This window comes from Urocitellus parryii, chromosome 2, assembly GCF_045843805.1.
Source record: "Urocitellus parryii isolate mUroPar1 chromosome 2, mUroPar1.hap1, whole genome shotgun sequence".
Taxonomy (NCBI): Eukaryota; Metazoa; Chordata; class Mammalia; order Rodentia; family Sciuridae; genus Urocitellus; species Urocitellus parryii.
The window spans coordinates 35842195-35856179 of NC_135532.1; the positions used below are offsets into that span (position 1 = coordinate 35842195).

At 39.2% G+C, this 13985-nt stretch overlaps 1 protein-coding gene across 1 annotated transcript in view; it reads right to left on the minus strand.

Annotated features, from left to right (window-relative positions):
* The window catches only part of Vps36 (vacuolar protein sorting 36 homolog), a 31072-nt gene extending 24170 nt beyond the window's left edge, over nt 1-6902 (minus strand). Inside the window, exon 1 of the mRNA XM_077795162.1 lies at nt 6741-6902. Within this exon, the coding sequence (XP_077651288.1) occupies nt 6741-6836 (96 nt within the window). The 5' untranslated portion in view covers nt 6837-6902. The remainder of the gene's footprint in view (nt 1-6740) is intronic.
* Between the last annotated feature and the right edge of the window lie 7083 nt (nt 6903-13985).

Below are 13985 nucleotides of genomic sequence, written 5' to 3' on the forward strand. Positions count from 1 at the left end.
TGCAAAAGGCAGTTTGTTATTTTCTAACAAAATTACAAATATAAGTGCTGGGGATGTGGCTCAGTGGTACAGCACTTTCCTAATATGGGCAAGACCCAGGGTCCAATCTCCCATGCTGCAACAACAACAACAAATTGGAAATACAAATATCTCTTGACCCAAGGATACTTGGCACTTGTAGGAATTTACCTCACAGATGAATTCATACATGAGCAAGGTGATACAGTACTTGGCTATTCACTGCTGTTTATAAGAGCAAAAGATGAGAGACAATTCTAACATCCATCAACAGGGAAATGCACACATATATAAGAGATTATAGGCATTTCACTAAAAAGAATATGGAAACTCTTTACATACTTGTAATACTTGATAAAATCTAAGATGTCACTGAATGTGATGTGCATCCTAATTTCAAAATTGTTAAAATGTGAACAAAAAAGTAAGCTTAGAATCAGTGAGGTACAGAGCAGTATACATAGTATAGAATTGATAGGGAAAAAGCAATTTGCAGCACATTGCATATAACATAATATAATTTTATATTTTAAAAAGGAAAAAACAACACTCTTCGCACAAATACTTATGTATGACAAATATGCATGCTTTCTAGAATTATATAGTGGTGGTCTCTGAGGGAGACAGAATGGGAAGGAGACTTCTAACTGTTCTGGACTAAATCTGAATGTCTGGCCTATCCCTCATTGTGATGGTGTTTGGAGGGGCCCTTTAGGAAGTGCTTATGTGTATGTAGAGAAGGTCATGAGATGGGGTTCTATGATGGATCAGAGTCCTTGTGAGAAATGAAAAGACACAAGTCCTCTCTCTACATTCATGGACCCAGGAAAGGCCACTGAGTGCACACAGCAGGATGGTGGTGTCTGCAAGCCAGTAAAAGGACCCTGGAAGACCCACATCCCCCAGCACCTTGATCATGGACTTCTGAGCCCACAGAACTGTGAAAAATAAATGTCAGTTGTTTAAGTCATCCCAGCAGTCTGTGGCATTGTTACAGCAGTCTGAGCTGAGACTACTTTCTGGGTATTACGGCTGTATCAACAACTCAAAATAATGTTTTAAAATGTCCTTTAAAACTATAATATAATCACAAAAATACTCCAGCTACTTCTTTAGTTTCAAATTTTAACACTCATAATTTGTTATTATTCCTGAAAGTAAGATTAATAAGTCAATTTTAGAGCTGGAATCTGAGAGATTGATAGATACTTTCATTTCTGTTAAAATCAAGAAATATACTGGAAACTTCTATTAACTCTACTAGAAAGTAGAATTTGCCATGATCAGACCTTGCTTAGATCCTACGAAAAAATATTTAGTTATATCAGAAGTTATAAGGCCAGTCCCAGTTACTTGTCTACCTTATATTATAAACTCTAAGGAAAGCGTTTTGGTGAGGGTCCAATTTATTATAAATAATAAAATTCTTCTTAGTTTAAAAAAAAGGATTAAGAGCTAGAGGTGTGACTCAATGTTATAAATGCTTGGCTAGCATGCTTGAGGCCCTGGGTTTGATCCCCAATACCATAAATAATAATAACAACAACAATAATATGTTTGTCAAATAAATAACCAATTAGTACTATATATATATAGTATGTATTATATATATATATACACATATATATGTATATATTTTATTTTTTCTTTCCAGTACTGGGGATTCAACCCAAGGGCTATACCACTGAGCTACATCCCCAGTCCTTTTTATGTTTTTATTTTAAGACAAAGTCTCACAAAGTTGCCCAGACTGGACTCAAACTTGTTTTTCTCCAACCTCAGCCTCCTGATAGCTGGCACCACCCATAGCTATATATCATTCTTAAATAGAAATAATCATAAATTATGCATGTAGTCAAAAATATATTACAAGATACCCATGGTATTATTAAGAGAGGAAAAAATTAAGTTTCAAAATAGTATACATAACTTGATTATATACAAACACATATAATCACACAAACACAAAATGTGCCAAAAGTAATTTTTATGGGTAGATTTACAGATCATGCCAAGTTTCTTCTTTTGGTTTTGGTTGTATTTAACAATTTGTCAAATAAAATTTAGAAAATTTATCACTGACATATATTTAACTCTGAAATATATATAAATTGGTTTTTGTTAAATCAAGCACACACAGAAATAGGTATCAAAAAAAAAACAAACAAACAACACTTTTTTTTGGGTACTGGGAATTGAGTGCAGGAATGCTTAACCACTGAGCAGCATCCCTTTTTGTATTTTATTTGGAGACAGGGTCTCACTGAGTTTCTTAGGCCCTTGCTAAATTGCTGAGGCTGGCTTTGAAATCGCAATCCTCCTGTCTCAGCCTCCCAAGCTGCTGAGATTACAGGTGTGTGCCACCACACCCTGGCTCCAACACATTTTATGCCATACATTTTTAAACACTTTTTAAAGCATAAGTTCTGTAATATTAGCTAGGTATTAAATAATGATATGGTTGATAAACTTTAACAATAAGAGGTTTACTGAACCATCTAGTTTAGTTATATACATTCTGAAAGATATTCCACAACACTCCAACACAGAGAAAAAGCCTTGTAAGTTTCCATGTTCTCCTATGAATCAAAAGTAAAGCATAGGTGTTTCCAGTACATAATTCAGTCTGGCTTCAAATGTTTTGTTTAATCTTATGTATGCTAAACCAAATAATTAAATTTAAGATATTTTTAAAATCTCTTTTTTATCAATGAGTAAGATTTCTCTTTTCCAAAAGCAAATATTTCATTAACTTGAGAGTACATGGTGCTGCATTAGAACATAAAAGCTCTGATTAAAAAACTGCATTTCATGGGCTGGGGATGTGGCTCAAGCGGTAGCGCGCTCGCCTGGCATGCGTGCAGCCTGGGTTTGATCCTCAGCACCAAATACAAACAAAGATGTTGTGTCCACCAAAAACTAAAAAATAAATATTAAAAAATTCTTTCTCTCACTCTCTCTTTAAAAAAAAAAAACAACAACTGTATTTCATCTTACTGAAATCTGAGCATAAGGGTAGGAATTTAAAATTCAAGCCAAAGTATGTTCCATTGCTATGTCAATTAACAATGAGCAAATGTAAGATGTTGCTGCTCTAAGTGAAGAAATTGTGTAATAGTTCCCTTCAGGGGTTCCAATGGATTATGATCTAACCTGATAGACAAGTTTAGGCTGGTTTGCTTCTAGTACTCAGAGCTAGAATTATATTAGCTACTTAAAAGTTAAACTTAGGTACTTGCTAAATAAGCTTTTCCTTTTTTTTTTTCCTTTTTATATTTTTCTACTATAAAGGTAATGCATTTTCATTGTTGAAAAATCTGGAAAAAAAATTTTAAATCTATGAAAGAAAATGAAATCACTTGTAATTACATTAGCCAGAGGGTGTATATTTATGTATGTATATACTCTTTAATGAATGAGACCATGATATTTATAGTTTTACAACTTTTTTCACTTATCACTCTATGGTTAGCAATTTCTCTTGCTAATTAGGATAAGCAATAATTTAACTAATCTCTGTAATAAACATTCAGATTGCTTCCAATTCCCAACATATATTAAATAATATTATATATAATGCTGAGATGAGTATCCTTCTGTGTAATATTTTTATACATACCTGATTATTTCCCAAGAGTAAATTCATAAAATGAAATAGCTGAGAGAGAATAAACATTTTGTAAATTTTCTGGTATGTAGAGCCAATTTACCACTTTATACATTTGTAATCTTACATTGTTTTTTAAATTAGTTGAGGCTATAGAAGCATCTGTGAAATGAAACAAATGACCTGTCTACCTGCTTATGAAAACAACACATTATCCAGTCATAATGCATCCATGCAAACTGTGCTTGTATAAACAAGCAAGCACACATTTATTCACAAGAGGCACTTGGGCAGTAGAAAAAGATCATAGTCCATTGGATCTGGTTTGGAATTCTAGTTCCACCAATTACTAGATATGTGACCCTGGACAGTTCACAGTTTTCTCAACTAACAACTATGGGTCTCAGTTTCTTCATCTTTGGAAGGATCAGCTATATGAACATTACATAAAGTGGCATTAGGGACTGCTATACTTTGAAGTGCTGCAGCACAGTGAAAGAAGCATGGGGCTGGGAGTCCATCAATAGAGATTCAAATCCTCTCCTCCTAACTGATCATCTTAGGCAAGTCACTATATCTCTAAGTGAAAATCTTCTCATTCAGCAAAATACTCATTTTGAGGGGAGTAAATGAGATCATTAATAAGGTCCTAGCACAGAGTAGGTAATTCATTCTGATTTTTTAAAATGGATTTCATACCCACAAAGAGCCAGTAGGTAAAAGGAAGACTAAAATCCACTTTCCGGGCTGGGGATGTGGCTCAGGCGGTAGCGCTCGCCTGGCATGTGTGCGGCCCGGGTTCGATCCTCAGCACCACATACCAACAAAGATGTGTCTGCCGAGAACTAAAAAATAGATATTAAAAAATTCTCTCTCTCTCCCTCTCTCTCTCTCTCTCTCCTCTCTCTCTCTCTCTTTAAATAAGTAAATAAATAAAATAAAATCCACTTTCCACCCTTCAGGAGGATCCAAGTGGTCTAGAAGAACACCATGTGCCCACTTGCCTAGGGAGCCTGCTGGTATACACAGCTATGAGGGCCGAGCAGTCTGGACTGTAGTTGGGGACCAAGGGAGCCTGTGAAGGATTCTGAATGGGAGACTAACTGGATCAGATCTCAAGGCTCATGTACAGCCTCCTAGAGTCTTTAGCATCACTTGAGGTGGAAAATCTTCCAGAAGATGGGAGTAAGCCAAATCAGAACACTTCCTCCCAGGAATCGATCTGGCCTTCAATCACACTAGGGACCAAGCAGCTGCAAATAGCCAAGCAAGTGATAGATTAGGTCCCCCAGGACACAGTGATAAGTAGGGTCCCACTTTAATTTCAAGATACTGATTCACTTCTGGGCAGCCCCAGGTTTTAGAAGAGTTAAAAGAGTTTTTGATTAAATGAATGGGTCTCCAGATGGGCCTTACCCAGGACTTTTTTCTTAAGCCTGATACCTATGTATTGGCTTTAAAAAAGAAAGAAAGAAAGAAAAAGCATCCAAGATTTTAAAGGAAAAATTAGATTTTGCTGATTCAACAATTTTTTCCACAAACAAGTGCTAATGGCGGTGATTTTATATTATTGTAAAGATATCATAGCTGGGGCTGGGGTTGTGGCTCAGTGGTAGAGTGCCTAGGACATGTGAGGAACTGGGTTCAATCCTCAGCACCACATAAAAATAAATAAATTAAATAAAGGTATTGGGTCCACCTAACTAAAAAAAAAATTAAATATATATATACATATATAATAGCTACACAGTCTGCCAGCAAAGGCGTCCCTAATTTGTTACTGGTGTCCCACAGACAACAAGGTGTTGACTTCCAGGTACTCATTCAGGGAGGGGCACTGGAAAAGTCTCTGAAGACCATATGTCAGTGTCAGCATACAGTTCTTAAAGCCAGCGCAGAATCAAACCCAATAAAGGAGAGGATTGATTGAGCTTCTCATTCAAAGTGGTTCCAAAGATGTAAACTCGGTAAGGAAGAAAAAGTAAAGTTTGCTTGTCACTCCAATCAAACGATGCAAGATCCAATTTGAGATCAAGTCAATGAAAGTGCTAATGAAGTAAATGAAGTCCAAGCAAATCACTTAAGGAAAAACCCTTGATTTAATAACAGGAAACATAGTCCACGGAAATCGCCCAAAGGAAGTAGAGGACTTGGGTTTCACATCACTTGTGCCCCCAGATAGCAGTGTGCACGGACCAGGAAGAGCTGTGGGTCAAGTATACCAAGTATAGCAAAGTAGGAGGAAGTTTAAGAAATAGCAAGGAAGGAGAGAGGTAGCAAGTGAAAACTTCCGGAAACTAAAAATGCTTATGGGTAAATGAGTTTACTTTTTTTTTTCCTAATTCCAAATTGCACATTTCATCCAGGAGAGGATATTTTGTAGTTTTCCCCCAAGTACCGACAAAATATTTAATTACATACTGTATTTCTCTTCTCAATTTGCAAACCCATCTCCTAAGATTTATGCTTATATTACAGGGCAAGGTTGACTAACTACATCACTTTATAAGACTAAGCTCAAAACTCCCTCCGTAAAGTAATTACAAAAACAAATAAACAAAAACCCAAGAGTCTTTGGCAAGGGCGTTTCAAAGAGGAACGCTCTGCTACCTCTTTCAGAAATCTCTTCAAAGCAATCCACCCCTCTGCGCAAATCTGATAAGCCCTCCGCCTCTGGGGTCGCAGCCGAGCTGCCAGGGTGCTGGGGGACGTGCGCCCACCGCACGCTGCTGGCAGAAGGCGGACCTGGGCTGCCCCGGGGATTACGCCCGAGCCAGTGTCACTAAGGCTCTGAACCGAGCCAGAAAGTCGAGCATCTCCGTCCCTGCCCGCCGCCTGCAGACGGACAGCAGGCGCTCTCGGGGCGCACCGGCTGTGCACCCTGAAGAGTATCGCTGGGGCGGCGGCAAGAGGCCACCATCCGCGCCCGCCGAGAGTCGCTCCACTGTCTCGCGCGGCCAACGCGGGGGAGGCGCAAAGTCCAGGCAGCGGCGGGCGGGAGGGGACTGGGCGCCGCGCCCCGCACAGGGAGGCCGGGGACACCGCGGGCCGAGAAGGGGTCGGGCCCGGCCCAGCCAGGACGCGCGCCCACCGGGAAGCCCGGCTGCCGCCCTACCTTCTCCTCGCCGTCGTAGATGCGCACCCCGCGCTGCTGGATCACCAGGGTCTCGTTGATCTCCAGGAGGCCGCTGGTCCACACGAAGCGGTCCATGGCCGCCGCCAGGCAGGCCTCCGCCGCTCGCCAACGCCGGCGCTCCCGGGCCGCGAGCCACGCGCCGGGCAGCCTGCGGCGCCCCCTGGCGGCCGGCGGGGCAGAGGCCGGGAGGGAAAAAGGGAGCGAGCGGGGTGCGGCCAGGCCCCGCGCCCTAAGGAGCAGCGCGGCTGCGAGGGGCGCCCTCGGACGTGGAGGCGTGCGGAGAGTGCCCCCTGGCGGTCAGTCCGCCAATAGCCTTCCGGAACCCTGTCTGAGCATCCTTATCCCTGACCCCGGATTACAGCTTGAATTTCCTCTTGGTGCTTTATGCCTGCATACTTGTGGCAATTTTCTTATCAGTGCCCAGCATGTTGCAATGTTCATTAAGGGCTTAAATAATAACCTTTTTTTTCTCAAGTGAATATGGCACGAATCGTTTTAATATACCCGCAAGCAATATGTTAAGCAAAGCTGTTCTCCTCTTTTTTTCCTCTCATCTTCATTTAGACATTTACAATATTAATACAGACTTCATAAACTTACTAGAGAACATTTAGATAGAGATCCCCCATAATTTACCATGAAAAACTTATCCATGAAAAATTTACCCTTGGTGCTGGCTCATTTCATTTATATGTTTTGCATCACAAATGGACCATCTATATTTTTTTGTCCTTCCACAACTGATATATTTCTCTCTTTGGAATTAATTTCGTAAAGTTATTACATATTTAGAAATTATTTAACCAGAATGCTGTGCAAGCAGCAAATTGATCTTTTCCCAAGCCAGCTAGCCATGCTACATTGGTATTATTGCTTTCATTAACTTTTGATACTTGAAAATTTTATTTTTGTTTGTTTTTTTAATTTGTCAACGAGGCTATTCCCAACAACTTTTATATATATATATATATATATATATATATATATATATATATATATATATGGAATTGAACCCAGGGGTGCCTTACCACTGGGCTGTATCCCAGCCCTGTTTATTTTTTTTTATTTTGGGAAAGGGTCTCACTATGCTGAAGCAGTCCTTGAACTTCTGATCCTCTCCTGCCTGCCTCATGAGTCACTGAGATTATAGGCATGTGTGGGAGGCCGCCACATCATGTGACCAGCCTTTTTCTCTCCTGATTGGTTGAGGCTTTGTAAAGAAAATCACAATTCATGAAAGTTTTGTAGTTTCCATTAAAGAGCATAGGAATATTAATTTAGACCAAATTAACACAAAAGAGGAGACCAAGAAGGAGTCACCAGTGAGGAAACAAAACAGGAGGATGTGGTGTTCTGGAAGCCAAGTGAAAAAGGAGGAGAGATACAGTATGACTGACAGCTCAAGTGCAATGTAGACAGAGAACTGACCACTGCTTTTAACCACATGGAGGTATTGGCGGCCTTAATAACAGTGTGTCCAAAGAAATAGAGGGAGAAAAGGTCTTATTGGATTGGTATTGAAAGAGGAAATGGATTATAGATAAGAAATAGAGACTATTTATTTGCGGAGTTGTGCTGTAAAGGAGAGCAAAGAAATGCTTGGTAGTAGAAAGAAGTGAAGTTGGGAGGGAGTTTGATTTGTTTGCTTGCTTTTAAAGTAAAAGAAATATTAGGATGCTGTTGAAAATGATCAAGGCCAAAAAATTGATGAGATATGAGAGAAGGGAGTCTTGCTTGTCTTTGAGTAAGGGAGAGGGTATGCCCCAAAGAGGATCAGATCAGAAATGGTTTATCTGGTGGAGGAAGACAGATAACAGGGTACTAGTGAGGAGAGGTGAGTAGATGCAAAAACTCTCTGGATTCTTTCAGTTAGTCCAAATTCAAATCAATGAGAGCTTCATTTACCTGGCCAGGAACTGTCACCCAGCTATAGAGACTGAAGCTGTGTGGGAGAACAGCAACTTACTGGCCTGTATCCTGGGAACTTAAAGATGAAAACCACAACTCAGGGACTTTCCTTAGCTTCATGCAAGAAAGCCAACCACAGAAATTAAAACAATAGAAAGCGGGACCTGCAAGCCCTAAGCAGGACTGGAATTTTCCAGTTAGCAAGCAAGCAAGTACAGAAGCTAGGAAAAAGGCAATCAGCTTTGCAATTCGGTTAACCACATTCCCAGGTTCAAACAGACATCAGTATCCTGAGTTTGAACAGGGGTCGTCGGGGTGAGAATCTATTTCAAAGTCATGTAGACCTACAAGTACACTCAAACCCAGGATATAGCTCACGGTGACCACCACTGCATCCTGAGTAGGATACAATTTGTGGGGTACAAAGTACAGAAAAACAATTTTTATAAGAAAACAGCTTTCATTTCAGTTTCTCAGAAACAGTTCTTGTAACAGTTATTTTATAGAAGGCAGCAAAATGGAATCTTAGGCCTATGACAGTTCTTGGTTTATAATTGTCTTATCTCACTTACTCACTTATCATATTTATAATCCACATTTTTTTTACTAATCTATAACCTATAGCTTACACTATTACTGATTTTATTTATTAGTTTACACTACAATATTACTCCAAGGAGGAAACAAGACTATGAGACAAAAGGTCTGAAAGGTGAAACCAGGGTGGGTTTCTGAAGCCTCACTCAGTACAACACTGAAGGAAAGAGAAAGAGATAGATTTAATTAGATCTGGTTTTACCAAGGAATGGGTTGAGAGAGGGCCAAGGGAAGGGTATAAGCCAGCTCAGTACATCTCTTCTTTGTTCCTGGTTCTTGCTGCTTGGAATCTGTAAGTTGTTCTCATTATCCTTGAGGTTGGGAACTTTCCTCAGGTTCAAGATCCCAGGTGTGTATCCTTTTTCATTGATCTACCTGAGAGTTGGTGAGGCTTTTCAGTTGAAGACTCAAGTTGTATTTTGTTTGTTTTCTCTTTTCACAAAAGTGTTCCTCTATCACTTATTTGATTATTAGTTCTGGTCTGTAAGTTCTTTTCTGCTCCTGAGGCTACTGATGATTTGAGCATTAATAAGCTTGTCAGAGTTATCTGTCTCCCATGTACCCTTCCCTCTTTCCTCATCATACGCATTTTTTATTTTTATTTTTTTAAAATGGTACTAGGGATTTAATCCAGGGGCTCTCTTACCCATGAGCTATATCCCCAACCCCCAGGTCCCTCCCCAACCCCCATTTTTAAAGATAAGTTCTAACTAAGTTGCTTGGACTGGCTTCAAAATTGTGATTCCTCTGCCTCAGCTTCCCCAGTCCCTTGTCCTAGGCAAGTGCCACTGTTTCCAGTTTCCTGTTTTGTTTTTAAAACAGTGATCATTTGTTTTCCAATTCTTCTACTGAAATTTAGTGGAAATTTTCTTAATCAAGTGTTCTAATTATGTCTATTTAAGAGTTCTCATTTTATTTTTAGTAAATTTTCTTCTATTTTGCCCCTGAGTTCTGCACTCCTCGTAGTTCCTTGTTCTATTCTATGCTCAGTAAGCCACTTTTGTATCCTTAAGTGTCCTAGGGTGCCTTTTGCCTTTAGGTGTCAGGGTATGTGAGATCCCCCAGCAAGTCAATCTTTTAGGGTCTCACATGGAAAGGCCTAATGGGTGTTCCTTCCTCCCCCAGGGGACTGAAAGTAGTTGGGTCAGTAAATTGAGAACCTCTCTTCGGAGTTACATCAAGAGAGGTCTCCTGGTTCTCAGCCTATTCACTGGTTCAACAAATATTTAAAAAACACTTATCAAGCACCTGTTTTGTGTCTGACATTGTTCTGTGTATTTCATCTCTTCTCTAATATCGCTGGCAAGAGAAACAGCTAATTTTTCCAAGTTAGACGGCTAGGACTAAGATAAGGGGATTGAGGCATATCCTCCAGGGGCAAAATTTGAGGTTGTGTCAAAAGACAGCTATACCACTCTTTGGTATTTATCCTAAAGAACTAAAATCATCATACTACAGTGATACATGCATACCCATGTTTATAGTAGCACAATTCACAACAGCCAAACTATGGAACCAGCCTAAGTGTCTATCAATGGATGAATGGATAAAGAAAATGTGGTCTATATACACAATGAAGTTTAGCTCAGCTATAAAGAATAATGAAATTATGTCATTTCCAGGAAAATAGATGGAACTTGAGTGAAATAAGTGAAATAAGCTAAACTCAGAAGGTCAGGGGTCATTTGTTTTCTCTCATATGTGGAAGCTAGAGAGGAAAACGGAAAAGAAAGATGTGTATGGGGGTGTCTTATGAAAATCAAAGAGAGATCAGTAAAGGAGAAGGATGGGGCAGGAGGGGAGAGACAAGGGAGGAATACTGGAGGGTAATAAGGGTCAAATTATATTGTTATATTGTGTGTATGTATGAATATATAACAACAAATCCCACCATTAAGTACAACTATAATATACCAATTAAAAATATGGAAAAATAAAACAACTTTAATCATCAAGAGAAATGATATTTTAAGTAATCTTTTTTTAAAAAAATTAATGCAAAAAATCAATGATAAAAAAAATACCCATTTTAAACAAAGGTAGGATAAAACAGTCCAGGTTTAGATCAAGGAGGGACTCACTCACCTCCCTGTCTCAAAACAAAAGATTAAAAGGCTGGAGATGTGGCTCAATGGCAGTGCCTTGGCTCCACTCCTCAGTACCTAAAAAAAAAAAAATTTTAATTGCTATAACATGGCATCATTGTTTGTCACAATTTACTATCATTTCCTGATCTTTTGAGCCTTAGATTATTATTCATTTTTAGTCTACTTTTCCTATTGAAAGTAACATCACATAACCTAAGTGTCTTAATCAAATGTAGAACTGTACCATTTCCCCTGGTCTTTGCAGTGATCAAAATGCCAGGGAGTGGGGATGTGAAAACAAAGTATGTTTTCTGTCCCCGACGGGCTGACATGACAGCTGCTAAAATAGACAACTGTACAGGAGTTTCCTATTTTCAGGCTAGAACAAGGAGAAATGTCATGTGTCTTAAATATTCCCCAAATGAGAACAGAGTAGGGCAAAGTACCTGCCAGGGTGATCCATCCAAAAAACAAAAGAGGCTGTATCCTCAGGACTTTAGAACCAATATGATTTATTTAGTTTTATGGTATCTTTTTAAGAACTTTTTTTGGGGGGAGGGGTACCAGGAATTGAATTCAGGGGTGCTTTACCACTAAGTCATGTCCCCAGTCCTTTTTAAAAATATTTTTATTTAGAGACCTGGTTTCGCTGAGTTGCTGAGGCCCTCGCTAAGTTGCTGAGGCTGGCTTTGAACTCGAAATCCTCCTTCCTCGGCAGCTGGGATTACAGCGTGCGCCACCATGCCTAGCTAAAAGTTTTTAATGATGTCTAGTGTACTTTTTTCTTTTAGAGTTCATGGGTTGTTCTGGTTTTTATATTTGCTATTTTAAAAATCTGCCCAACATGAAGTCACTAAGATTTTCTCCTAAATTGTCTTCTGGCTCATTTAATAGTTTTTTAGGTCTGTGCTCCATTTTGAGGTTGTTGATTGGTGTTTGTTTTGTACACTTTGAGGTAAGAGTCAAAGTTAATATTTCATACATAGATATTCACTTGTCCCAACATAATTTCTTGGAAAGATTATCCTTTTCTTCCATTGAGTTGTTTTAGAAACTTTGTCAAAATCATTTGACCAAACCAGGTGCAGTACCTGCCCCCCACCCCAAATCCTGTGATGCAGGAGGCTGAGGCAGGAGGATGGCAAGTTCCAAGCCAGCTTGGGCAACGTAGAGAGACCTTGTCTCAAAATAAGAAAATTAAAAGGGCTGGGATGTAGCTCAAGGTAGAGCAACTCTGGGTTCAATCCCTAGTCAGTTGGCCAGATCAGTCTGATATATTTCTGGAATCAATTGTATTCCTTTGATTTCTTTGTGTTTCTTTATACTTTCTTAATTTCTGTGGCTTTCTAAGTCATAAATCAGCAGTCAGCTCATGTTTTGTTTGGATTTAATAGATCAACTTGGAGAACAAGGACAGCTTAATAATATAGGGTCTTCTGATCCATAATCATATTATATTTTCCCATTTATTAGAGTTTCTTTAATTTCTCTCAACAGTATTTTGTACTTTTCCACAAAACATTTTTGCCAGGTTGTTCTACCTTCCGAATCCAATGGTTCTTTTCAATTCCAATCCAGCCAGATCTCTGCAGCACCCAACACTGTGGTCCATTCCCTCTTTCTTTGGCCTCTCTTCCATGGACTTTGTTTCCTCTTCTGGTCCTCATCAACTTCTACCCTTAGGATTGTCCCACCCTATTCTCTTTAAAGCATCCTATCTGTTTTACAGACCACAGGGGAAACAACTGAAGCTGATCATCAAATACTCCAGGTGCCTGTAGTTCATGGTCAGCTGTGTTGGTGAGGATGTGTTCTGGAAGGAATCTTCTCTTTGGATCTTTTAATAAAGGTTCTGCCTTCCCTCCAACACTTGTGGGACAATGATATGAACGTTGTATCTCAAATAAAACATCATTCTTGGAGTGTGAGAGTTTGGAGATTAGGGGGAAATTGCTATGCTGAAAAAATCTAGCAGTTTTGTAGGTTTTCATACTATCTGAGCCAAAAAAAAAAAATCTCTGTGATTTTTTTAAAATTATGCCCACTTATGGGGTTGTGGCTCAGTGGTAGAGTGCTTGCCTCACGTGCATGAGGCACTGGGTTTAATCCTCAGCACCACATAAATAAATAAAATAATGGTATTGTGTCCATCTACAATTAAAAAAATTTTAAATTATGTTCACTTAAAAAAGTGAAGTGAAATGCATATAACATAAAATTCACCAGGTCAATTGCATTAATACACAGTGTTGTAAAACCACTACATCTAACTAGTTTCAAAGCCTGTCAATCACTCCAAAATAAAACCCATTAAGTGGTCTCTCCTTATTCCTCCCACTTCTAGAATCCACCAATCTGTATTATGTTTCTATGGATTTATCTATTCTAGGTATTTCTTATAGATGGAATCATATGTGACCTTTTGTTTCTGGCTTATTTCTCTTAGCATGATGTTTTGGAGGTTCTTAAGTCACTTTTTTTTTTTTTTTTTTGTCTGTGTGTGTTACTAGGGATGCACCCAAGACCTTGAGCATGCTGGGCAAGTGCTTTACCACTGAGATACATCCCCAGTCCTTTTAAAATTTTATTTTGAGACAGAGTCTCACTAAGTTGTCCAGGCTGGCCTCAAACT